Consider the following 26240-nt stretch of genomic DNA (forward strand, 5'->3'; position numbering starts at 1 on the left):
TTGGGGATGACGTGAATGTCCTCTAAGAAGTAACAAAAACGCCTCAATTCCACTCTCTCGTTTTTCTAGTCTCCACAATCTGTTTGTTCACCAATTCATCCCGTATATCTAACACCGCAATCAGGAAGATCGTAGATAGAGCGTGTATAGTAATTTCCTCCTTCCCCAAAATCAACTGAACCCTCTAAATTCTGTTCTCTGTAAAAAAAAAACTCAATAACAAACCACTTGAAACTCTCATAAGTCTATTCTTGCAATTTCAGAGTGAGATGGTGATACACTGCATGGAGAAGTTTTCGGAGCCAACGAGAAACTGGAAGCAACTCGACTTGTTCGGATTAATCGCACTGGAGATATCACGAATTCGTTTTACCCAGCCACTGGTATGTTTGATACATTCTTTCTCTTCTATTTAATTCTCTCCTTGTCTACGTTTATTCCACAAAATCGTCTATTTTATTCTCCGGTCTCTTCCATCCACTGGGACAAACGCTATCCAGTGCACGAGGTAGAGCATTGCTCTTGTACTTTAGCGACGTCGTTTCTCGTAAACAGCATTTAAAAGTTGAACGAAAATTACCAGGGTGGCAGGGGGGGGGGGTGGTAGGGAAGGGGCATATAATGTGGGTTTCGTGTCTCTTGGCTTCTTATTCGTAATTAATTTGCCGGTTAACGTCAACCTTCTTCAGCGAGGGAGACGCGATGGGTTCTAGCAGAGTTGGGACCTACAATAGGGTAGGAAGAATGAGTATGTCTATATGTGTGTGTGTGTGCGTGCGTGTTTGTCGTTGGCTCTGTCGCAGTCTCTATCGTTGTGCTTACTTGAGCTTTTACGGCTACAATACATTCAAACATGACGATAGCAACTACCATCGGTTGCATACTGCGAATCTCGAGGATGTGGGGACTGTGCAACGTAATGGCGAGTAAGCAAACTCACAAGAATCGGACTTGGGGTTGAAGGGAGAGGGTAATTATTCCACTGCGTTAATTTCAAGGCCAACAGTGGGATGATCATTACCGTGTTTCAAACGACCATTGAAGACTAACATTGTCAAGGCAACAAGGGTTAGACTTTCCTTTCCTTTCCAGGTCCATCGGGGGTTGGTATATTGATTTTTACAGAGTGACAATTGGCCTTGTATTTTAGCAATGATGCTGGTGGGTGCCAGTAACTTGTTAATTCTATTTGGTGTAATTTTTGGGTAATGGAAAAACCTCGACGAGCAGATATTTTTCCGTATAATTACATCTCACTTTACTATTTTCTTCTTGTAAAGTAGAGTTTACCATTATTTCCAAGGTATTTTTAATCAAGTTTTTCTCTTCATGGACTTCAGTTTCTTAATGAAGTTTTTTTTGTCGTGAACTCGACTTCGGATTCTTCCTTAGCCATTAAAAATAGTGGATTCCAGCAACAAAGTCTTGAGGTAATTACTGTGAACGGTTAGAAGAGTTTAATGGCTGTTAGCAAGCCATCTTAAATATTACCGCCATTCGTTAATAATTTACAAATCGTGGTTTATAGTAACTTGCTAACGAACAAGTATATTCATTAATTTTTAATGAATCATGGAAGTAATTAAGTAGCCCCTAAATCTAAATAATCCCATCTTTTCCAAAACTGTGCTAGTCCCTCTAAGCCGGTTGTAACCCACTTTAACCGATATTGGAAAGAGACGAGAACCGCTGGATCTGCTAAAATTCCCACAAAACATACCATATTTGAGTGAACATGAATTTTTGAGTTCCTCGATATTTCATTCCATTTGAAGTGCCATATATTCAACAGCAGAGGGAACCATATAACCCATGCAATCGTAATAGGTATTGAGATTCGGCTGGTGTAGCTTCAGCCCACTGGCTCGTAAATCGACATTGACGTACAAATATCACTGACCCCTATGGAGGAACCTTGTGCGATCGTAACTTGGCGCTTTTCTTTGGGGTATTATTACGTTTTGATAGTACGTAGTACTGATGCCAGCCGTCGGGCAATTAAAATCCCTCATAGGGCAGCTACACGTAGTAAAGGACTTGAAAATTCCAGAGCTACAAATAATGTTTGTCGAAGTATTTATAATATACGCAGAGACTAATGAACTAATTTGATAGCTCATTACGTACTTTGATTATGAATATTTCATTAATTTCAATACAACTAGGATTGACTCGATGTTGCTTCCAAATTTCAGTCATTTATTCGTCATTTTTTGGATATTTATTCAGTTTCTATCCAATTAGATGCTCAATTAGAATAGACAATCGCAAGAAAGCTTTGTTCAATCTAAAGATAATATTGAGACTTGATTAACTGAGCATGTCAGTCTAATCGATTACCAATGGCTGTCGTTAGGCTCTCGGCGTCTGCATCAGACTGATTAATTTTTCACCCAACAATCAAGGCATTCTCCTCCTGGGGTAATTGACACCTCAATTTCTCACAAAGCTCCGGTAGGCGAATTTAATTTCCTCACAAATATCAGGGAGGAAAATATTAAACATACCCAGTGGAGTGAAAATAAAATCGAAGGGAAAATAATCGCTGGTAATTAGCGTTGATGGAAATGAGGGCATCTTTACAAAGTGGAAAAATGTAAAAAAAATTGATTCGACATACAATTCTATTGGGAAAATTCCAATCGCATTTTTTCGTACCTCCTTTATTTCAATGTTCAACAATTTTTCTTTGGAAATCTCAGTGAATGCTACCTGGAATTTTTTTGATCGAGGATAAGGGAAATTTTGCGGATTAAAATCGAATTAGACTGATTGACTCACGTGTAATAATTCTACCTGATCCAACAGAGAAAAATTATTTATTCGTCTCGTATTAAATCTATTGATTCACAATTTTTTTTTGGAAGTACTGAAATCTACGGCGCGTTATTATGGTCTCATTGCCCTCGGGATATTAGTAACTACCCAATTGTGTGAGTGAAGCTACATTATATTTTCACCTGATGTGAGTGACGTTTTCGCAGGCGCATGGAATGTCAGTGGTACGTGTAAGAAACTCATAGAAAACTGAGATGGTCGCGTATACCCGCCGTTTCCTACCCTGGGGGGATAGCCTGAAGGTGTGTTGGTGCGAGTTCGAGACGGGAAAAACGAGAAATACGCGAAATTCGGGGGGGGGGGGGAGAGGGGATAGTCCAGAGGAGGTTACTTCGATGAAGTAAGAAATTTCCTTCGACTTTCATCCCCTTTTTTTTCCTTTGGCTCTTCATACGGGTCACGTAGTACTTCATTTCTTTCTCACTCCTATCTCCACCCGCGTACGGACACCTCCCTAGGTAAACTCCATGGGGCTGAAAAGCGCCCGGGCAGCCCCTTCTGTGTACGTGAGAAAGAGGAAAGGCTGGAAAAAGAAAGGAGGTCTAGGTGACTAAAAAAAAAAAAAAATTAGAACTTGAGGCGTTCATGAAAAAGCAAACTCTCAGCAAAGGGTGACACACCTCCTCCGGGGCGTTCATACGTGTGTCCAAGATGCTCTTGGGAGGACAAAAGAAACATTGAGTTGAACACACCTAAGTATCAACAAAGATGAATTAACTTTTGTGATACAGATAATTTTTTCGTGTGAGTACAGTTGATGTATATGTTGGAATAGCACCAGGGAATGAAAATATCATGTGGAAGTAAATGAAGTCCTGGGGATATCGCTTTAATCCGCGTAAACTTCAAATACGAAATTTTTATTGGCCGAAACTGAGATGAGAGAGGGAGGATAATTCCATGAAATGGTCGTAGGACTTGAGAATTTGTCAAAAATAGGTATTTTGTCACGTAGTTTTTCCACAAGTTTTTCCTGGTGAGTGTGAAAAGCAAACTTTTAGCAAAGCGTGATAAACCTTGTCCGAGGCGTTCATACGTGTGTCCAACGTGCTCTTGAAGGAGGGGGGGGGTGGGGTGGAATGAGATATTGAGTTGAATACACCTAGGTATCATCAACGATGAATTAACTTTTCCCCGGGGTTTTCAGTGCTACAACCGTTTGAGTTTGTTTGAAAACTCTCGTACAACTGGGTAGGTTTACGTATCCATACGAAGATACTTTGGAGTAAGGGGTTAGGTCGAATGAAATACACGCTATCATGGCCAAGTCACGTTTTAGACTTAAACTGGAAAATCGTTAAAGTCAACGGAGGATAAAAGGCAGTGGAGTACTTGATAGATGCTCTTATCATGAAATGAGTTTAAAAGGCCTGGGAATTGTTGGAGGGGTATTTACATGAGATGAGGTATTCTTTGGAGGCACTAGTCGGGGTGTAATTGTCGATTTAAAGAGTTATTCAAGGAGGTAATTAATGAGTTGAGATTATGGGGTGAGTTATTTCACTGGTGTCGGAAATTACGACGGGTTTATTCCCTTTCTGAGACATTTGTGTTCCCAAATGTAAATTCGTTTAGTGTCGTATATTCTATTATTTGAACCTTCATTCGAATTTTATTGAAAAACGATTTCTTTAATGTTGAAAAATTTTTTATCCGGATCTGCGGTCGAACCCATCGAGGATAATTTGAGATTGAATTGAATTTTTATAGTTGAAGGGAATTCAGGGTTTAAAAAAATTGTTGAATTGCCCGAACCAGTATATTGTACCGCAGAATTAGAAAATCATTGTTGAAAGACTCCTCAAACAAGGAAAATGCTAATATTTTTTATCCTGAAATAGAGTTTTTGGGTTGAAGTAATTAACATGATAGTATCAAAAAGCCAGATTATTGGGCAGTTTCAACTATCCCCAAAGGTGTCTTGCTTCACCACTACGAGTGAAATGATATGCAAATGTAAATTCTCCAGCGTTGGGGAGTATTATATCCTTATAATCCTAGAGAGAGTGAGAGAGCGCTAATTAGCCGCGTGTCTTACACGAGCGCCCGGAGAGAGCAACCGTTGGAAGAACACGAGATATATACTGACTGAGTGGTGAGTAAGTTTGTGCCTCGTTTCCCGTTAGTTACCCCGGAGGGGTGTTGAGTTTCACGGAGGATAATGCACCGAAATTTAAGTCCTTCCGACATTTTCATTAGCCATTAAACGAAAACTTCAGGAATCTTAACTTTTCGAACAAATTTTTGGGGAGGACTTGAGCATTTTTGATTGACGATTTTGATTTCTGATTTCAAATGCTGTTTAAGCTGATGTAAAACTGGTGCTGGAAATGTCCGTGGGGAAATCGAAACTTTTCCCCCGCACGTTTGTGAAAATTTTTCGGCCCAAGTCCCTCGAAATTTTACCTTAACAACACGGGACTTATTCACCGCCGGTGAATTGTCATTATTTCCAGTAGTCGTATCAACAATTTTCTAAAATATTCTCACCATTTATGACCTTGAATGACGGTTATGAGCAACCACTTCACGAATTTCCATTTCATTCGTTCTCGGTATAACGTAGGTCCTCCCATTTCGTCGTTCATTGTCTTTCGTAAATTGTCCTCATCACACACATCCCAGTGACCCTGGCTTATACGTAGTAAGTGATAACCCCTCTACTTAAACACAAAACTTTATCCCTATGGATACCATGTAATGATGAGCAATATTCTCTTGAGTAGAAACTCGTGGGTAAGTCGTCTATGCAAATAGAAAGGGAGTTTGCACTGGAGCTTGGAAATTCTGGACTCAGTTGGAGTGAACAACCTTAAGTCCACGTAACTCATTTCGCCCCAGGTATTCACACCACTCGAGATTTGTCTTAACGTGAATGGCCATCAGGACATCTTTGAAAGCTTACAACGCGTCTAGACCCGTTGGGGGGGAAACTTGTTATTAGCTCCTGAGATTCCCTTCTAGGCCTCGTTTGACCACTGTCGGGCGTTTCAACATCCCCAGAAATTGGCAACCCCACTGGCTCAGTCAATTGTCACTTGGAGTGGTCCAAGCTTTCTGGCATCCCTCGTCAGATTCACCTCATACCCTCAAACAGGAAAACTATTTCCTTTGATCGGAAATCGTAACTTCACCCTCCTCCACCGGATGCTCAATGGATCTATCCGGCAATCTGCCTCCAACTTTTTCCACCTCGTTTTCTCTCTGAATGTTATATATTTTTTTTTTCATCCCTCGTTTCTGCTGGCATTTTTTATCGCATTCTATGCTTTCATGCTGTTAGTTTATGATGAGTGATATATGAAATTGGACGGCAATGCTGCAGAGGCGGGCCGATTGTCCAATGGGGGGGGGGGGTGGAGGGGGGAGGGATATTACCTCGAGGAGTTACGGGCTTGGCAACCAATGTTGAGCGTCATTGGCAACGTTCTTAACGTTTGCATACGAAATTGTTTGAATTTTTGGGCGGCGGGAAGCTGGAATATTGGGTAATATCTTCGTTTGTCTGACTTATGGGGGGATTTTTTCACTGACGATGCACCAATGTTGCGGCTTAATCACTGTGGAAATAACGCAGAGTCAGAAATTTGATGAAAGTCATTGGAGAACAAAATTAACAATTACATTTCAACGTGATGAATTTGTTGAGTTGTCTGGTGGGTAAATAGTTGAGACAAAGTCATATCAATAAACATCGGGATAACTAAGAGGATCGGCCTTCTTTAGTCCTCGGGATAAAAAGAACAACAGTTATGAAATTATTAAGAAACTGGAGCAAATGGCGAATGGTCTAGGAGAAGATGGCGGAGCAGGTCCTTGTAGTTCATTAATTATTCAAGAATAATCACAGGGGGGCGTTAGTGTTCTTAATTCAATTCCAAGACACGGATGAGTAATCTTGTCGTGACTCGAGAAGGGCGTTTTCCTGGGAGTTGGAGAGGCACTTCCACAGGTTTATCCACATTCTCGTTATATATATATTCGCGCTTTATCCTCGGCTTGTCTCATCCACTTTGGCTCATCGGAATGTACTCCACGACTTAATAAGCCAAAGCGGAGATGACGCCAAGTGAGATCGGTTAAACTCGGAGGAGAAGAGTTGTCTGACTGATCGCGTGGACAATCCACTGATTTGGTCGAACAGAAATTCGGGAATATCCCTCGTCCCCAATGACATTAGGAGTAGAAAATTTCGATTAAAAATAGTCTACCGGTTCATAAAAGTATGTCGTGAGTTATTAATAGTTCTGATGCATTCACTTGAAAATTTCTATCGTTAAAAAATGAAATTTTTTTCAATCAATTGCCTTTTCTTCGAATAATATTTACGAGAATTGCGATGAAAATGTTTGTTGATTTTCTTCAACTAAATCAGGTCCACTCTATCGATATTTTCACGTAGAGTATATGGTTCTTCGATAAATAAAATGATTTCTCTTCAGTCTTTTCCGATGTTAAAAATTTATCGAAGTCTTTACTCACCATGAAAATGTTTAGATGAATAGAAAATTAACTCTCAATGAGCTCTCAATTAATGCAACCAGGAAATGCAATGCTGGTGATTCTTCCTGTCACTTTAATACAACTCGCAGATGGCACTCCATTGTCCTTCCACCGACCTAGAGCTACTCTCATTCTTCCCTACCCCCTCATCAATGTAAACCACCGTCTTTCCCCTTCTTTCGTTTCTACAGGAGTCGGTATGAGTGCATCAGTGGGTGAATTAAGAAGTAATAAAATTACCGAGTGAAAATGAGAACGAAAGGACCCAGGAGAGGTGAAGTTTTGTGAATAACGGAATAGACACTGTTCCACGAAACACGTCCATTAGAATGGAAATTCAATTAGAGGTACTCGTTCGTTCTTCTTCTGCCCACTGACGATTTCAAGGGAATTATTCGGCCAGACGCCAGTGGAATTGCTGGGAAAAGTTTTCCTAAAGGTACAACCTCTTACTCGTCTCGTTCATTTTCACCTCCCACTGCTCTCTCATTCCTCCATCCTACTGATTTTTTTTTTATTATTATTTTTTTTTTCGCCCCGTTCTTTTTCGTCGAGTCAGCGCACCGTGTTTTTTTTAACTCTCCTGAAATATTTTTCCTGCGTTCATTGTCACAGCCGCAAATTACTTGTCCCTTCATTTTTTTTTCCTAATTTTCTCTTTATTATGTTTTTTCTGTATTTTTTTTTCTCACTTTTTGTTTTTCCTCTTATGGCCTTTCATTTCCACGGTACTTGGTGCCCCCAAGGCGTTTACGAAACTCGCGAGAGGTGTTTCGACGTTGACGTGTACCACCTGGAGTGGGTTGACAATAGTGATGAGGGAGATTGGTCGTATTTTCAGATATGAGGGGCTGTTGTGCACAGTTTTTGTCCCTTTTCAGTTTTATGATTTTGCGGATGACGGGGTTAGATGATGGAGAATTTGTCCGTACACCTGGTGGTCCATATGGAGCGTATATGGTGTGGTTTTAGAGAGAATCATGTAGTGCTCTGCGGGGAAATCAAGACAAGGGATGCCACTTTGTTATCGTTGCTCTTAGTTTTCTTGGGGAGAGTTCCATGGGGAGAGTGACAGGGGATGGAGGATCCGGACGGGTGGGAGGGAGACAGGGGATTATCAGGACAATTAGATTTACCAGGTTATTGCGTGCGGGAATTGGCGGTGCGATGGTTGAGTTCAGAAATTTGGGGGATATTTCATGGTTTTATGGAAATTACAAATGTTTTAATGAGGTGACAGTTCATTTTGAGTATTCGACAGGTTTATCTTAATGGATATTTCACGATTTGTCATACAGCGAGAGAAAAAATTGCACAAATAATTTTTGGACAATCTGTCAATTAAGAGGTATGAATTTTTTTGGTATTGATAACGAAGTTCACTCAATTTTTGAGGCGTTTTTACGGTATTTTTTTTGTTTACATTGGAATTTTCCTTCAATTGAATTCCCTCGAGTGACAATTTGTTCGTTGAAATCCCATTATTTTTACATACGAGAATTCGATATCTCCACCTCAATTTCATCAAACGATTAACTTCTCCCATCCAAATCCAGGTGGTTCAACCGTAAACAATGTCAGTGTGATAGCACATCTCTTCGCATTTCAATCTTCATTCTCAGCTTTCTCACCCTCTATCTCCCCCTTATCATCAACACTCTCACTGGATTATTACTATTATCATTATTTCTCTTGGTTGGGTGGATGTTGTGCTTTTTTCCAGTGAACTAAACTCGAAAGTAAGTGGAAGTTTGTTATTTCGATGTTGATGAAGGCAGAGTGAAGAAGCAGAGAGTATAGGTGGGATGTGCTTACTTACCTTTCGGCAATCCACTCCCTCCTCATCTCCTCCCTTTTCTATATTCCATCGCTCAAGTTTTCTGGATCGGGGGTGTAACGTGATTGATGACCCGGAAAATTAGGCGAATGGGGGAATTCACAGCCAACGTTTCGTTGATGGGGAGAGGAGTGAAAAGCGATGGATGGGGGAGTGTGTGCAAGTGTTGAGGTGGAAAATTAAGGAGTCAAGAAGACTCTAAAGAAGTATTTTTTGGTTATTAGGGTTACGTCGTGAATTTCTATTGAGAGATAAAAATTGTTCTTTTGTTGCTAAAGGGAAAAGTTGTTTATTCCACAGGGGTTGGAGAACATTTCTAACTGATTTCTACCAAGTTTCTATGGAAATTAATTTTTAATTAAATATGGATGTATCCAATAGTTCAGTAATTTTTTTACTTGATTTTCATATGTGGTAAACGTAAATTTTCGGTATTTATGAAAGTGATATTTCTGTGAATGGAAAAAATGTGGCCTTCCAGAATCGTTTAGTGACGAAAAATAACCGGGAAAACAGCAAAATTGGAGAGAATTCAATCAATCACTTGATCAATCACACGAACACATTTTTCCAGCATTCATCAGTCAGTGTAATGGAGAAATGGGAGAGAGAAGTGGTTGAATGAAAATTCCCCTTGGTGCGTGTTTCATATTCATGACGTGAGTAGTTCTCTGTTAATTCTCCTCACTACGGCTCTTCGGGTACATCCTAATCCCTCACTATCCAGAAACGACTATTCATGAGATATGTACTTTCATAATAAACTGGGAAAGCGTTCGGGCGCTCAAGTCCTTCAGTGATCCCGACTGATAACTCCCTGCACCTGGGATTAATCAGTCCTTCTCTCTTGATGTTTATTTTTTCCTTGAAAGATATACACGCCCTCGAAAACTTCCACGATCCTCTCGGGGTTACACGGAGATAATAATTCTTTAAAAATTACGTGCCTATTTCGTAATCCACCAGTCCAAGCAGAGGTGCATGAGTGGGACCATTGTTAATGTGTCATCAGGTCCAGGGTGTTGCATTCTTTATTGTCACTGGAGTCAGTGCCTCTGAGCAAACGAACCGCAGCGGTTGTGTTCTTCCGAGCGTGTAGAAAACAAGTAAAATATCCAAAATTACCCCATTTCCAATATATAAATTTTATTAATTATTAATTAGAACATATTGACAATCAGGTCAATCTATTTTACCCCTCTCTTCGTTTTCGAACTGACAAATTTGCTGTTGGTTGTTACAAAATATTGTCTCAGGTACAGAATGAGTGTATCACCTTCACACTGAGATTTTCATCTGGCTTTTGTTGCTGGGTCCGCGCACCCGGAAGTATCCATCAGTCTGTACAAAGTGAGGCCATTACCCAAGCTACATATCCAAGCGTTTTGTCAAGGATTTTCCGCTTTAAAGAGTATATAGCCACCCATACCCGAGCGGATGGGTCTACCTCGTCCATTTGATCGCCCTCTCTTGGTTTTCCTTTCGTCTGGTGCACACATACAGACACCATGCCACTGGTAAAAGGTAGATTATACGTTCACCATCTACTCGACCCCGGGCCAACACATTCCAATGGCAATTCCAGAAGCATTTTCAAACCACTTCGCGCTCGAGGAGTTCATATCCTACGGAAAGTTTCCTTGTCTTTCCGCATTCCATTGTTAGCCAAACACAGAGGATTCAGGGCAAGCACAGGGAGAAAGGTGGACAGTGGAGATATATGCTTCAGTGCTATGGTAGAATTGTGGAGGGAAAAGAAATAAAAAGATTCAGAGTTGTTTGTAGTTGGGGGACAATTATTTTAGTACATCATGACATTGGATGAATAATTTTTGGTTTGTCACTGGAGATAGCATTTAATTAATTACTTTGAGAGGATTTACAAAATGTTTCATACCATTAATGTTATTCATATTTCAGTATTTACACGAAAATTTCCTTGGGGTTTGCTGCTGGTGTCAATTTTGTGGTGAAATGACATCGTATTAGAGAACTTTCTATATGAAATCGATTGTTAATTTACCACCAATTGGTATTCTGAAGAGTCTACCCCGATTTTTTTACTGTGGTCATGAATTTTTTAGTCATTTTTCTCTGAAAGTTTCTCCATGTAATATTTGAGATGAAGACATCACTATAAAAGTTTTACGATTATGAAACTATTCTTCCAAACATCAATTGAATAATGACATTGAGGGAAAAATGATTCGCCTATTCCATTCTAAATATAAAATCCTCGGAAATTTCGGAATTTTCAGCCCCATTATTTCTCTCAATCTCCCCCGGACAAAATATGACTCTCATAAAAGCGTATTTAGAGCTATTACTCCCTCCAAATTGTTCATAAAAATTCTCCCTGCGTGCTGGTAATATCTCACAAGCTGCACCAATACTAAAAATGATATTTTTATATTTTCAAATGAAATACGGTGAATGGTGAACATAGCAAGCCAGTCACACAACCCCAAGGCATTTATTATTTTCACTCATTCTCTTTCTCCATTTGTATCCACCACTCAACCATCTAAATTCTACCATTGTAAGGTTGACGTAATCACAGTGCTTTCCGCGAGAAGAAGTATATGTATTTATTTCACCAACGGGAGTAACATGAATTATTTATTTATAAAATGCCTAACGAGCCGTGTCCCGTTTCCATTACCACTCGCTCCATTTTCTCCTCCGTTTCTCGTTTGTCGTTTGGCAATTTACGTTTGCCCGGGGTGTACTGTATAGATCGAAAGAGGGATGAGTATATGAAACTGGTGAAAGAAAAACAGGGTAAAGTTTTGAAACAATAAACTTCAGACATTTTCATCTCAATTTGAAGATCAATTTTCGAGGAGATTATGCTGTCATCCTGTTCAAACAATGGAAAAGTTGAATGGAGCTCAGATTTTTTATTTATTTTTTTTTCATCCGTTCAGGCGTTCTTTGTATAGGTGAATAATGAAATTGATAAACTTGGGGGATTTATCTGCTCGAAAGGATTATTAAAAGAATGGAGTTTTGAAGTTTTATTTATTACTAATTTACGGGCATCGTATCGACTATAATTTCATGGACCACATGGACAGATATAATCTGTAAAAATCCCATAACATTTCGGTAAAATATTTATCAACGAAAATTTTGCATCAAAATTACGGAAAATATCAGACAATCCAAAAAAAAAATTTTCATTTTCCTCTCAATGCTTTTCCCGCGAATTTTCATCTCGCACATTAATCCTTATAACTCTCTAAAGCTCTAATTGAGAATGCAAATGGAGTCCTCAGTTGATAATTTCCTCGAAAGTGTTGGAACAATGTTTGAGTTAGCTTTAAAGATGTCACTATGTGAAAGTTAATTAAAATCCCCGGGGTCTGGGAATCATTCAGTGGTTTCACCTGGCACTCTAGCATCACTGACGACACGGGATGTCTTCGTACACCTCTGGCTCATCTCTCTACAGTGGTTCCCTCGTATCCTTAGCCCGGAGGGCCTCGGGGGATTGTCGTCATCAGGTTATTGCACACCACTCTGGCACGTATCCAATCTCGTTTCTGGACAAATAATTCTTGATGTTTGCCAACATCACTTAATCTCTAGCTACCCCATCAAACAGTATCCAACGAATGTGCCCAGTGTCTGGTACTGATTCCTCCACTAGCTTCCCCCAGGGTAAGTGGTGCATGTAACGCTACAGTTGAGGAATAATGATATTTTTTGCATTCAAATCCCCAGCTCGGAATAAAAACAGAACTATTCTCATGGACCAAGACATAAAACCAATATTGGTTTTGTTTCTTTTGAGTGAAAATACTCAATGATTCGAGCATTGAGAGATGTCCATTTACTTTGGTTATTTTTTCTCCGGTGATTTTTTTTCCTACTTTTGCATTCAAACATTGACGATTTCATTTGTATTCCACTTCACTAACTTCCTAGATATTTACCCACGATTTTATTCTTTCAACTTTGCAGGTTTGAATTTCCATCTCAGTCGTCAATCTCGATTTTTCGAGGACGACTGATAAGATAATTGGAAAAAGGTTGTGTTCAAAAAATAATTTCAAAAGCGTTAAACACCCATTTTATAACTCCTTTTTCACTCGATTTAATTGACAAATTTGGAGTGCCCCAACCTCAGTTATTTCGCCGAATTTAATGATTCCACGTACTCTCGAATGGAATTTATCGGAGATTGGTACTATGATTGGAGGAGTGAATATTCCTCATTACTATTGACAGTTTGGTAGATGAGTGTTATCCCACTTACCCATTTCGCTCCTTCCCTTTCATTTCATGTACAGATGGGTCATGAAAGGCACAGAAATGCATCACTCGGAATTTGTAATACCTCATCTGGACCCTCTCATTGCACTGCACTAGTGAATGCAGGTGAAATATGACAAACGTCCTTTACTCGAGTATTAGAGGGAGGGAACAGCCGATTCTCACGCTCTGTGGAAACCCGGGGAACGTACATGGTGAAGAGGTGGGTGAGGGATGAGGTTGGTGGGGAGTTACAACGGAAAGTCAACGAAGAGCCGTTCATTTGGTGGTGGAAGCCAACGTCAAGAGTCCCGAAAACCGCTTTTCCTAGTTTAAGGAGCTCACAAGCCCAACGGGTTCTCACTACTCTTCATGTCCCTCTAGAGTGAATTATGTGACTTTAGACCCGATTATTCATTTTACGACATTCTCCACGATTTTACCACCTGCATTTTTCTAGGAAAATTCTCTCACCCCCTCGACAAATTACCCTCTCATTTTTTGTGAACATTTTTTTTAATACTTCTTTTATGATCCAGGAGGGCTCTCCATCGTGAGGGAAATTCTGGTGGTAGTGAGAGGGGGCTGGGGAGAGGGATTGGAGGGAAAATTGTTGGAGAGGTTTTCCTTGGGTTTTTATGATTCAAAGGGAGGGACATGAAAAAACTTTTGAGAGAGGTTCTTATGGGAGACTGATGAAAGAGGTCTTTTGTATAATTTAGTTTATTTTTGAGATTTTTTTTTTTTCGGTTTTTCGGTTTCTCGTGAAGATCAAAGACAATTTACAATCAGCAGATACATATAAAGTTTTTTACCCCTCTTGTTCAGGGGTGATTCATCTCAACCTTTATTCACACGGTATTTTATACACTCTCGTATCAGACATCTGGCATTCAAAAGCATCTATATGTAAATTTTTTTTCTTCCTCCTTGGTATTTCTTACGTGAGATTTGCGCTTCAGTTTTTGTTATTTTTTACAGTATTTTTCACTGTCTTGAAGTGTCGTGGAATTATAATGTGCTTTTAAACTTTCATTTTTTTTTTTAGATTTTGAGGGTTAATCTGGGGTGACAGAGTGCTGCTATGATTTCAAGAGTCAGTAGCCCCTCATCATTGTACACAAATTCATTATTTTTCTACCAGTCTCGTTTTACCTTCAACTTCATAAAACTTTGGCTCTATCGTAAAGCAAAAATGCATCTTGGCATTATCACATTAGTTCGTGGAAATTGTTTTCTCTCGCTTCGTTCACTGTCTCGGTAAACATCACATGTTTCACGATAGATTTATCATGAATACGGGGGGCTAGAGTATTGCTTGCAGCATCGCAACACTATTTGCTGAGTAAAGTTTGCTGCGAACTGATGAGTCGTTCGCGAGAGCTTTCAACTTTTAGCGTGTTATCTTTGATAGCGGGGGGGGGGGGGATATGAATGGAGATTCAAGCTAGAATTTTCCGTGATTTCTGATTTGTTTTTCCTAGGAGAGATAAGGAATTCAAATAATTTGTAGTATATAATATGAATTTAAGTTGTTGGTAGACATTTTTGCGAATAAAATATTTCAAAAACGGCCTTTTGTGAAGACTCAGAATGTCTTGGGCAGTGTTGTGATATTTATGGTTGGAATCTCTGTTTTAATGGAGCTTTGTTGGGTGTCCAACGACAGGACGGATACCAATTTTGTAGATCAGAGATGATGGGGCAGAATGGACGCTTCTAGTAATTAATAATTTCGAAAGAATAGCGCAGTATTTTCTGATTTATTTTTATCATTCGTTTAAGGAATCGTAATTCTTATTTTCATCCTCTGAATATCCTCTCCTTAAAATTTTCCTCTCTTTTCAGGAAAAAATCCCTGAAAGTAGATTAAAAAAACTGTAAATTGGAGGATAAAAATTGTGAATTTCCAGTGAACTCCTAATCCCGATAATTTCTCTCCCAAATGGAGAATGGGATTCAACGATTAAACTCTCAACTGCGAACACATTACGTAACTGGAAACAATTTTTTTTATCGCTACCATTTTTCTCAAATAATTTGTTCTCTTATCGTTGATTTTTGTTTCTCATCCTCGCAATTTTCATTCTTTTCGTTCTCCACATTTGTTGGAAAATTGAAGTCACATTTGGAAATCGTTGGATACAATCTCGAGCCTCGTACCAAGTGCAAGAGGTCTCTCCACAATCGTAAGATGAGAGATGCAAAAAGTAAAAAAGTAAAAAAAAAAAAGGAGAAGCTTTTGCAACACCGTCACGTTCATACACGGATTTTCAAATCCGTTTTATCGAGCGTTCCACCCCGATATTTTGTCTCACTCTGGAGTCACGTGCGGTTGCCATTTTTTTGTGTCGTTCCTGTTTGTTTATTTTTTGCTCGTCGTGTCTTATTGACATTTCTTTTTTTTCTCGTGTTGTTTTAGGGAATTTAGCTTACGGGGCTTGTTACCGGTGCAAAACAACGCCTTCAACGCTGCGAAAGATATTGTTGTGATTTTTTTGGGGGGATTTTTTTTTCTCTTTGCTTGTTTTTGTGATTAACTCGGAGGAAATTGGAGGGACACATTTACTGAGAGAAAAAAAAACCGTGAAATTGGACGGAAAAAATTATCCATATTCCTTAAATTGGAATTGAAAAATTGAAAAAAGTTGAGCTTTTTTATTTTTGGGAATGTAAAGCATTCTATGGGTGTTTTTTATTTTGATATATATTTTTATTCATAAATAAATAAAGTATGGCATAACTTTTGAATTGCTCATAAACGTGGCGTAATGGCTTGCATTTTTGAATAAAAATTGCATTTTATTTTCTTTCATTTAAATCAATGGAAATAATTATATCATTCTGATGAGATTTCCTCGTAGTACATTTGTCCTTCCTCCGCCTCTGGTATTCACGCAATAAATGTCTGTCCACAACATTTAAGGACGACATTCGCACGAATTTTCCATTGAAAATGTCTGTCTGCATGGCTCACCAAGGAGAATATACATCTATTCATCCATTTTACGTAATATCTTCTCCTTTCAGAATTTCCTTATCTCTATACAAGTGTTCTCGAGGATTTATATGCCTCGGTGTCAATATATTTATCATTTCATCGTGCAATAAACAAATTTAGAATTGTGGTACTTCCGTCTCCTCTTACATTGACTCAAACTCCTGGGGAATCACTAATAAACTCAGGTTCAAGTAGTTGATTTAATTTACGTCTAGTCGTGAATTCTTGTGTCATTCATATTGATCATATCGCATCATGTCATTCATATCGATCTCCACTCTTGATGAATCAGAAATGTTATATGATTGGGTCACATCCAGTGAAATGAATTATTCTAGTCAAATGCAGTCACAAAGAAATTTTCTTGTCAATTAATTTCATTTCAGAAATCAGAGGCCCAAAATTTAGAGGATTTTCCATTATGTCGTTATGAGTTCTCTCAATCAAATTTTAATTGGCCAAATTATATTGTTATATTTTTGTTGAGCTTATAAAATTCTTCAAGCGGAACTTTTCTCATTGTTTTCATTTCAATCATATTTCCATTCAAAATCATCTATTCATTTCAGTACAAAATGCTCTGATGGTAGAATGAATAATCAATTAGCGCTGAATCAACGATTTATTTTAATAGCTTAAGGGATTATATGAAAATATTGTGTGTTAACGATTTTTTTTCACAAAAAGAGAACGATTAAATTGACGGTATTAAATAAGCAAAAGTGGCTTTAAAAATTTTTTAACAAGAATTCCTCTTTCAATCAGTAAAATCATTATCCTGATCAACGCAGTGTTGAAAAATATTCATTTTGTATTCGTATAAATGGGGTTGAAATCAGCGGTGAGCTTTAATGAATTTTACATGGCGTGCAATGTCGATAAGTTGGATCATTGAATTCAAATATTCAATTTCTCTGAATGTACCCATTAGAGAAGTAATACATTTTAATTCAATACATCTCCGCATTGGTAATTAATAAACTAATATTTGTGTTCCATTGTAAATATTTCCCTTGCATGAAATACATGGTACATTCACATCAGATGAAGAGATATTTATTCATGTTTGAAAATTGATTTTTTTTTCATGTGAATAAATAGAGAAAATCAGAGTGAACTTTAATTCCAACTTATTTCAATTTAAAACTTTATCACGAGATATCAAAATAAATCCAGTTAATTCAAATAAATCATTTCCCTGGGTGTATGCATTGAGTGACGGAATTTATGTGCAAGAAGCGTTATAATGAAAAATAAGTTGAAAAACCGAAGTGAGTTGGATAGAAATCGAATATCCGGCATCAGCTATTCGTTCACCTTGCACACCTCATTCGACGCTCCACCCGCATCTCCTTCCTTCTCGGAGGCATCGGATTACTCGAGCTGACGAGTAAAATTTTCCCCCGGAAATCGAATCGACCAGCGAAAATTTTCCTATATCCTGCGACTGGTAGTATATCGAGATTGAAAAATCCTGAATAAGAGAAAAAAATAGCCCTTTCCCCCCCGGTTTTCCCAGCCGTTTCAGGTTTGGGTGTTGTCGACTGGGAGTATTGGAATGCCTATTGATTCACCAGTTGTCTCGTTGATGACCGAAACAAATCGAAGTTTTTCGGATGAAAGTGGAGAGAAAAAAAAATGACATGACGAGTCTTGCTCAAAGGCAATAATTCCTCGGTAAGCGGAATATCCACCTGAAGTTGGGCCATTCGGTCTCCCGACAGTAGGTAGTGAACGAGGAATTATCCTCATACATCGGACCGTACTGGGCTGCTCCAAGGGAGGAAGTGATCAATAATTTTACAATGGCGGAACAAACATAAACCCGAGACCCGTAATAATCCACGAAATGGGTGGGTCGAGTGAAGAACGAAAATTATTTTTTCAAATGCTCGTGTGAAGGGTGATATGTGCAGCGAGGCCAGTCGCAGCTGTTATAAATTTATACTCCTCTTAGATTAAATATTTCCATATTTATTCGTTAGCTCCATTGCCCAGACAAGATATTTCTTCTCAAATCAAAAATGTTATTCTTGATTGATTTGAGGAAATTTTTTCTCCGCGCATAGACTGGGGATTTAGTCCACGGGGTGGGTCAGGGTGAGATGAGCATTTGTGTTCATTCTCAGGAAATTGAGAGTTTTTAATTTCTAATGCAAAATCCCGAACTACTCCGGAAAACCTCTTCTCTAATCTTCTGTTCTTCGGAATTTTCAAGACATTTCATGAAACGTCCAGGATTTTTGAAAATGAAATATCATGTCTATTGTGTAATATCTGTTTTCCGGTTGCAACGAAGGTTTACTACAATTTTCCGAAGAACTTGGAATTCCTTTATCATTTTCTTGAATAAAATGCAAGAGCTTTTCCCGGAAAATTCAGCCAATTGTTTTCAACATTAGAGCATCGTAAATTAAGCCTCTTTAGTTCCCTCTTATAATACCCCTGGACGACACTGGCTATTCCAGTGCATCTCGGCTTTTAATTGGATTTTACAAAGTCGTCATCTCCCCCAAACTTACCCCTCATCATTCTAGCCCATTCCCTCTCTAGTAAATTAATACAATCATCACATGATCATTTCTCAATTCACCCTGAACATCAGCACTCATTCCTTAATGTATATCTACGTAAACCCTAATCAATTGAATTTTCCTTTACAATTCTTGAATAATCAAAAATCCTTCCACTCAATGTACATTAATATTTATATCACACTCTCGCTATTTATACTTTCGCCCATGAATTTGCCGAGGTCAATGGGTAAGTGCCTTCGAAAATTGGCTTGTGGCTAATCGATCAAACGGTCAGTGTTTCACGCTCATATATGTGGAGAGAGTTTCAGCCGCAGGAGATGGGTTGAATATATCGGTGTGATTGCCACATTGAGTAAACGTACCGGAAGTACACATACAGCTCTCAGTGTCTATGTAGTACTTTGGATTTTCATGAACGCCGACAGTTGCTGCGGTGGTGGGACTTAACCCTGAGGTTTCCTCCCTGGTTATATTTACAAATTCAAGAGTTGCATGCCTCTTGACTGAATTTGCAATCGAAACTCAACCGCCTGGGGAGTTTCGTGCATAAAGTATAATCGGATGAGGGGAGTTGGAAAATTGTTAATTGAAATCAGTTGCTGGAAAATGTTTTAGGGGATGGGGTTCATTGAGTTGCACTGAAACTATTATCATATTTTTAACTTGTGATACAATTCGAGGGACTTTAGCAGTATTCATTTCAGAAATTTCGGAAGGGTGAAGTTTTGACGACTGCACCAACATGGGGAGAAATATTTAATACAAAATCTTTTTTTTTTTTCTATAGTTTCGGAAGCTCAATTAATTTTTTCTCTGCCCTAAAAATTTTACCGATTTATTCAGGGATATTGAGGGGTGGATTGAATTGATTTGTTACATTTACCATGAGCTTCGGAATTCGTGATGCTGGAACTTCCATGTCAGGGAAATTTTCAATAATTATAATTTCAAAGTCTGACTCAGGTGAAAATTTTGAGCACGTGTAGTTGACTTGGTGTGATTTTATGATCGTGAAATCTATATTCAAATTTCACCTCCATTTATCCCCAACTGGTTTTAATCCTCTTACTTCCCTCTCCCAATATGCTATCCCATCAACAAAATTTCTTATCCCATCATCCAAGTGTATTCCATGTGTATGTTTTTTAACCCAGTTCAACTTCATAGTTTTCCCATTTTATTCCTCCTGTCCTCCCATTTTCATTCCTCTCACTCGGTGGCTTGAGTGGCCTTCAGTACAGCAACGAGGAGGAACCCACTCGGTATAATCCCAAGGGTAGTGTCACCGTATGTATCACGTGTAGATGTATATGTGTGCCAAGTTAATCCCTCTGTAAGCACTCAAGACACAAAGGCGCATCCTCGAGAGCTTCCGGCGTTTACAATTGTCGAGTTTTCAAGCGCTCCACGTGCGTTTGACTTTTAATCGGTAAACATTGACCATTCTAATTATGTGAACATTTATATTTTTTTTTCATCTCAAGGCCACTCACCACTCATTGTTCATTTTTAATCGATAAACAGACTATTTATTGCTAACGGACTATTCATAAACTCCGAAACAATTTTTATTTGCCTGAGTTATGTATTTATCACGTTGTTACGAATATAATGAGCATGATGAGGAGGGTGTTGGTGGTGATGCGATGGGCAATACCCCGGGCTGCTCCACGGAGATCTCCAGCACTCAGCCTCTGATTGTTGACATGTGCCATTTGTACGTGCCTCTCCGATTCCTTTCGATGAGAGCCAACGGATGCTAAACATCGAATTTTTACGACTCCATTGATGAAATGATGGTCCTCCGCTTCCAAACGGAGACCTAATGTGTTTGATACACCTCCTGAGGAAGGTGGATACAGTGATGGGTAGACAATTGTGTGCTCTGGGGGTACCTGGAAAAAAAGAACAAACTCTGAAGGTTAATTTGTTTTTAGATGTGGAATTTTATTATCTTCCTCATTCGTAAAATAATTCCAAAAACATTTGAAACGATCACGAGAATGTGATAAAAATATGACGTCTCCATCGAGATGTTCTTAAATTTAAAGAAACATGTCGTTGCGCAATGGAAAATAGAATTTTCTAACCATGAAAAATCAAATAATCCAAGTAGACATGGGGGTGGTACTGGAGAACGTGAAAAAACACGATAGAATAACAAAGTATGGGTAAAAATACATGGCAAAGAATATTTCTTGCATGGCGAACTTTTATTTCCACTTGGAAATTACGGTCACCGAACTGGCGTCGAGCCACACGTTTTCACGAGGGGTGAGAGACGAACACCCGAGAAAATTTCTCGTGTCCTGGCTCTTCTTGGATTTTCTACGGAGTCCTCCTCCACCCCCTAATGTCTCTTCACATTTCTACCTCCTCAGTTCAACGGCGAATTTTTCTATCTATCTTGGAATGCCTTCGACTATACGAGATTTACGCCTGGTAAAGTCATTCGTCTTGCGATTAATCGACCGTGTCGTGCGATTCGGGCAGCGTCAACTCGGGGGAATTCAGCGGATATATTTCAATGATTATTGAGGATAAATAGAGATGTCTTATCGATATGACGCGAAATGGTTTTTTGTTGTATCATCGTATTACTAAGAAAATGATTTAAGTTTAAATATGTACGAAAAATTTGATATTCATGGGAATGCCCATATCTTAAAATCTCAAAATTTCAGAATGTAAATCAGTATATGATTAATAGATTGAAGCTTTCTATGATGAATTATTGAATAATCAACGTTGGCTGTGAAAACTGATGAGATTTTCGTATTCAATTTCAGGCTCCCAACGTGATAAACCAGCTGAGGTCATCCATTCCATGATTATTCCAGTGTTCATCCCATCACCGGTGAGTGCACACATTCTCATTTATAAAAAGATAGCTCCAAACCCCTGGCAAAGCTCATAATTACACGATGACAAGAGTAAAAATATGAATTCGCTCCCAAAGGCGCAAAAAATTTCCGAAAAAGCATGAATAAAACTCATCCAACATAATTCGAGGATCCCGTAATGGAAGAAATGTAATTCACTGTGGCGGTGTTTGCTGTGAGTACACAGAGGGACGAAAAAAAAAAAAAAAAACGAGAAACCATCCACAGATACATACAAAAGCTCTTGCGCCAGTGTCCCCGAGTCCCTTTTCGTTTCGCCTCACGCCCGCAAAATCCCAGTGTCTCGCCAGACGATACGAGACGATGTGAACCGTTCCCCCCCAGATATATATGTATCTTGTAGAGCAGAATATAATACGTGCGATTTCCCAGAGTGCACGAGTGTGAGTTTGAAGTGCACTATACGTTATTTTTTTCCGCGGGATAGAGACGATCCCTTTAATGACTCCACACGGCTCTCCTCTTGATTCTCTCTGGGCTGTACTTGGAAGCCAACTCAGCTCCAACTGCCAGTAAATTCCTGGGTGACATTTTTAAACCGTTATGAGGGGCGGGAGAGAGAGGAGGGTGAAATAGAGGAATTTTCGGGGCAATAAAAAATATGAAAAATCTCATTATCGTGAGAGGAAGGAGTTGGAAATTTGGTGGAATGTTACAATTTAGGGGAAAATTACATCACAAAGTTTTTTATGTTGATGAAAGTGAGAATTACCGGGTGGATGTGATGAGTGTAATTATCAACTTTTTCCTCAATTTGGAAAATGGAAGAAGAGTTTATGAGATAACAGAGCGAAATGAACTAACTCAATTTGACACTTTACTTGTGGTATAAGTACACGAAGGTACATTATGTCTAGAAAAATATCAATGCTAGCAAGGTAGGGGGAGAGTAATATAATGAGTGGGGAAAGATATAATGCCGGTAGTAGAATTTTTATTGAGTGGCTTTTTCTGAAAAAAATTATAATTTTTTCAAGGATTCCTGTCGGTACAGATTTTTAAATTTCCAAAAATTGAATATTCCAGAACTGCCTAGAGTATTTGACAATTTTCAAACTTCCATCAAAGACCGTAATTATTTGATCGTAAAAGTAAATAATATAATTTTCATTGCAATAATCAAGGGGTGTTCAAAGCACAACTGCTCCCCCAATTCTCAGAAGGCGGTTACAATCTCTCCCTCCAGTGGTTATCCTCAACGATCACCATTACAAAGCATAAAACTTAACGAAAGGTTGATGAAAATTGATATCCCTGAGTTGAATTGATTCCTCAAAGTAATTCCCGAGCGTTTAGTATCACAAAGTCAAACCTGTACACGTTGTATTACGTAATTTAATCCTCGGGTTGAACTCTATCTCAAAGCCCTGGTAGCGGCTGTTAGTAGTCAGTGATGGCCGAGGTCTCGCCCACAGTCTCCAAACCTCACCCATTCTCGTAACCACATTCTATAACCTGTAGGAACTAGTTTTACCACGGCTCCTGTAGTAACAAAGTGGACTCGAGGCGGATTGTTCGTTGTAGTGGTTCAGTATGCGGTGAATTTTAGCAATTCAAGCCAAGTGGCATCTAGACATCATTGTTTATCAAATCATTCAGTACATAACCACATAAATAATTCGGTGAATCATTATTTCTCGTATCTAACTAACAATTGTGGTGATTAAATGAAAAACAATGGAGTATACGGTATTAGTCTTTCACAATTTCTCCAAGGGAATTGATTATTTTTTCAAAATTTAAGTAGAAATGTGTAGCCGGAATCCTAATGAATTCTCACCCCCTCCCCCTCCACCCCTTAATTCCCCGAAAATTCTAAATGAAATTTCAAATGGCTCTGATATTCAATTCACGAACAAATTAAATTCACCTCGAAAATTTTGCCCAGGGGCTTTGAGAAAATGTTCAGCAACGACTATAGGTGAGCAGGAAACGTTTAATTCCACGTGAAGACAGACATCCCGGAAATTAGAAAGGATTGCATTATATTCGCGTGTAGTGGTGCTGAAATTTAATTATGTCTTAAAATTTATCGAATAACGCTGCAGTATTCTTCGTCATAGAAAAAATATTCTCAATGAATAAAAAAATTGAAGAATCCAAGTTTTTGCCATAAAAAACCCTGAGATTAATTCCCGAATGGCCTTAGAAATTTTCACGGACCAATGGGAGACAATTTGTAGAATAATTCACCGGAATTCATTGCAACATTGGCTGGGAAACTCCGTTATCAATTTTTCCATTCAACTCTCAGGGCTTTTCCCCCTCACACAACAGCGTCAGAGATTAAGTGGCTTGAGACCGAGGACAGGGTTGAACTCGGTGCATTATTGACCCCAGGACTGAAGTATGTACCGAAGACACCTCACACCCTCATTCCCTCCTCCCCAGAGCCGTTGTAGAATGGCTCATCCGGTATCTCCCGTTGGGATTCACCCGAGAAAACTGCAAAAGCGATCAGCCCAAGGAGGCGCGTCTCCCCGGTCCACTCACACTCCTTTTCCTTCCTTCCTTCCTTCCTTACGTCTCACCCTCACCTCGTAAATCTCGATTTTTCCCTTCGCCCTCTCTATCGCTACCCCATTCTCATTTCCTCCATTTCTGCCCTGTCTGTGGGTGGAGAGCACCCCTGGCGCGTCTTCTACCCTTTTCTTGTTTCCTCAACAATCTTAGCACGTCCTTCATCCCCTTTTGTTGGGACCTGGGGAGAATGCACCTTGTTCACGTGATGATCGAATAGATCAGCCACAGTGTTGAGAAAAAGATCAGGAAATATGGGGTGAAATTTTTGCACACAATGGAGCTGGAAATTTAATGTTGGGTACATTAAATTCATCATTGTATTTTCAGTTCTCTCCGTTAATTTTAATGTCAGAATTCGCAAAAAATTCCTAGTAATATTTTCATTATTCATTTTAACATTTTGAACAAATAATTTAAAAACTGTTTTTATTTTCAATGGATAATCAAGGACACGAACTTCAGTGTCAGATTTATTATTCCAAACTGAGGCTTTCAGATATAAAATCCAAATTTTGGGTATGTGGTACATACGATTCTTTCACATTCAAATTTAATTGAGGATAAAAATTACTTATGGCAATGGCTGAGTAGTTAAAGCATCAGGCAGCTGTCAAGTGGATGGCGGGTTGTAGTCCCGGGCGTTGTGCCAAATTTTCTGACGTTTTTGATTTCGCGATTTCATTGTTGGGCGTGAATTTCGTGGAAAAGATAAATTTACCTGGCCGAAGGCTTTCCTCTCAAAGGGAGGTTTTTAGTTGCCCTATGGCAAATACAGTGCAGTGGAAGTGGGGGTGGAATGGGGAGCAAATCGTAAAAATCCGATGTGGTATACCAGCGAGACGACAATTTAAATTGAAAAAATATAGTAAACACGCATTGAAGTTACGGAATATTAAAAAAAATAACTGCTCATTGCTCTTGAAAGGTATTTTTGGGTGCACTAAAAATGTTGATAAAAATCCACTGCCAGAGGTATTATTTTTTTTTATCAAATTACATTTTCCCACCGCAACGACTTTTCATGTAGCTAAATTTGCCAAGATACCCGAGACATTTCTATCCAAACTTTCTATCCGTGTACTCATAATTAACGATTGGAAAACTGATACAAATTTCGAGCATCCAATTTCAACAATGTGCAAACGCTGGCAATCACGGTATCCAAAACTCCCGTGCCCACAGCCCTGGAGTCCTCCAAAGCTCTCCACGTTATTCATCCGCACATGCAGGACAACGAGAGCACCCTAGCAAGCGCGTCACAGAGTTTGATTAGTCGCTAACCCCGACACGAAACACTGAATAATTCATCCCAACGTTCCTATTTACGTGATTACTCTTCTCTGTCTCCAGCATCCACTCCCTCACCCCCTCTTCATTCCCTTGAATTCTGTCCAGTTGGCTCAAGAAAAGAAACAAATACAGTTTCGATTCTTTGGGATTTCAAGACGAAGCAGTGAACGGACAAAACTAAAAAGAAAGAGAAAACTTTTCACAAAGTGGCAGGTTACGATGGCTCGCTTTTCTTTCCTCAGTAAAAACTTTTTACTCGACAAGTGAAGGGGAGAGGGGATTCCATAGGCGATTATAAAAAAAGGGTAGGGTTCTTCTCGTGGCAAGTGTTGATATCCCAGGAAATCACCTGAATTCTTTGCCTCGCTTTAGGGAAATTAGGGGAATTTAACGAGCCCTCTGTTTTCGGTTTTTATCATAGTAGACCTATAGTGTAAATAATAAGAGAAACTTTTCGTTGACGCGACAGTTTCTCTCAAATATCAACAAATTAAATTTTTCAAGATAAAAAGTAAAAGCAATTAAATGACAAGTCATTAAAAAGTAGTTAT

General features: G+C 39.0%; 2 protein-coding genes across 11 annotated transcripts in view; one reads left to right on the forward strand and one right to left on the reverse strand.

Moving 5' to 3' along the window:
- Window positions 1–26240, forward strand: part of LOC135170469 (procathepsin L-like) — a 200508-nt gene that overhangs the window by 13917 nt on the left and 160351 nt on the right. For 6 of the 7 annotated variants that reach the window (XM_064136327.1, XM_064136318.1, XM_064136371.1 and 3 more), the window contains exons 2-3: window positions 264–383; window positions 21763–21830. The gene's annotated coding sequence lies outside the window, so the exon portion shown is untranslated. The remainder of the gene's footprint in view (window positions 1–263; window positions 384–21762; window positions 21831–26240) is intronic. The other variant, XM_064136361.1, reaches the window with a different exon arrangement.
- The window catches only part of LOC135170507 (uncharacterized), a 100330-nt gene continuing 89329 nt past the window's right edge, over window positions 15240–26240 (reverse strand). For all 4 annotated transcript variants that reach the window (XM_064136405.1, XM_064136415.1, XM_064136422.1 and 1 more), the window contains one exon: window positions 15240–20868. In XM_064136405.1, the coding sequence (XP_063992475.1) occupies window positions 20566–20868 (303 nt within the window). In that variant the 3' untranslated portion in view covers window positions 15240–20565. The remainder of the gene's footprint in view (window positions 20869–26240) is intronic.

The sequence above is a fragment of the Diachasmimorpha longicaudata genome, chromosome 2 (genome assembly GCF_034640455.1).
Source record: "Diachasmimorpha longicaudata isolate KC_UGA_2023 chromosome 2, iyDiaLong2, whole genome shotgun sequence".
Taxonomy (NCBI): Eukaryota; Metazoa; Arthropoda; class Insecta; order Hymenoptera; family Braconidae; genus Diachasmimorpha; species Diachasmimorpha longicaudata.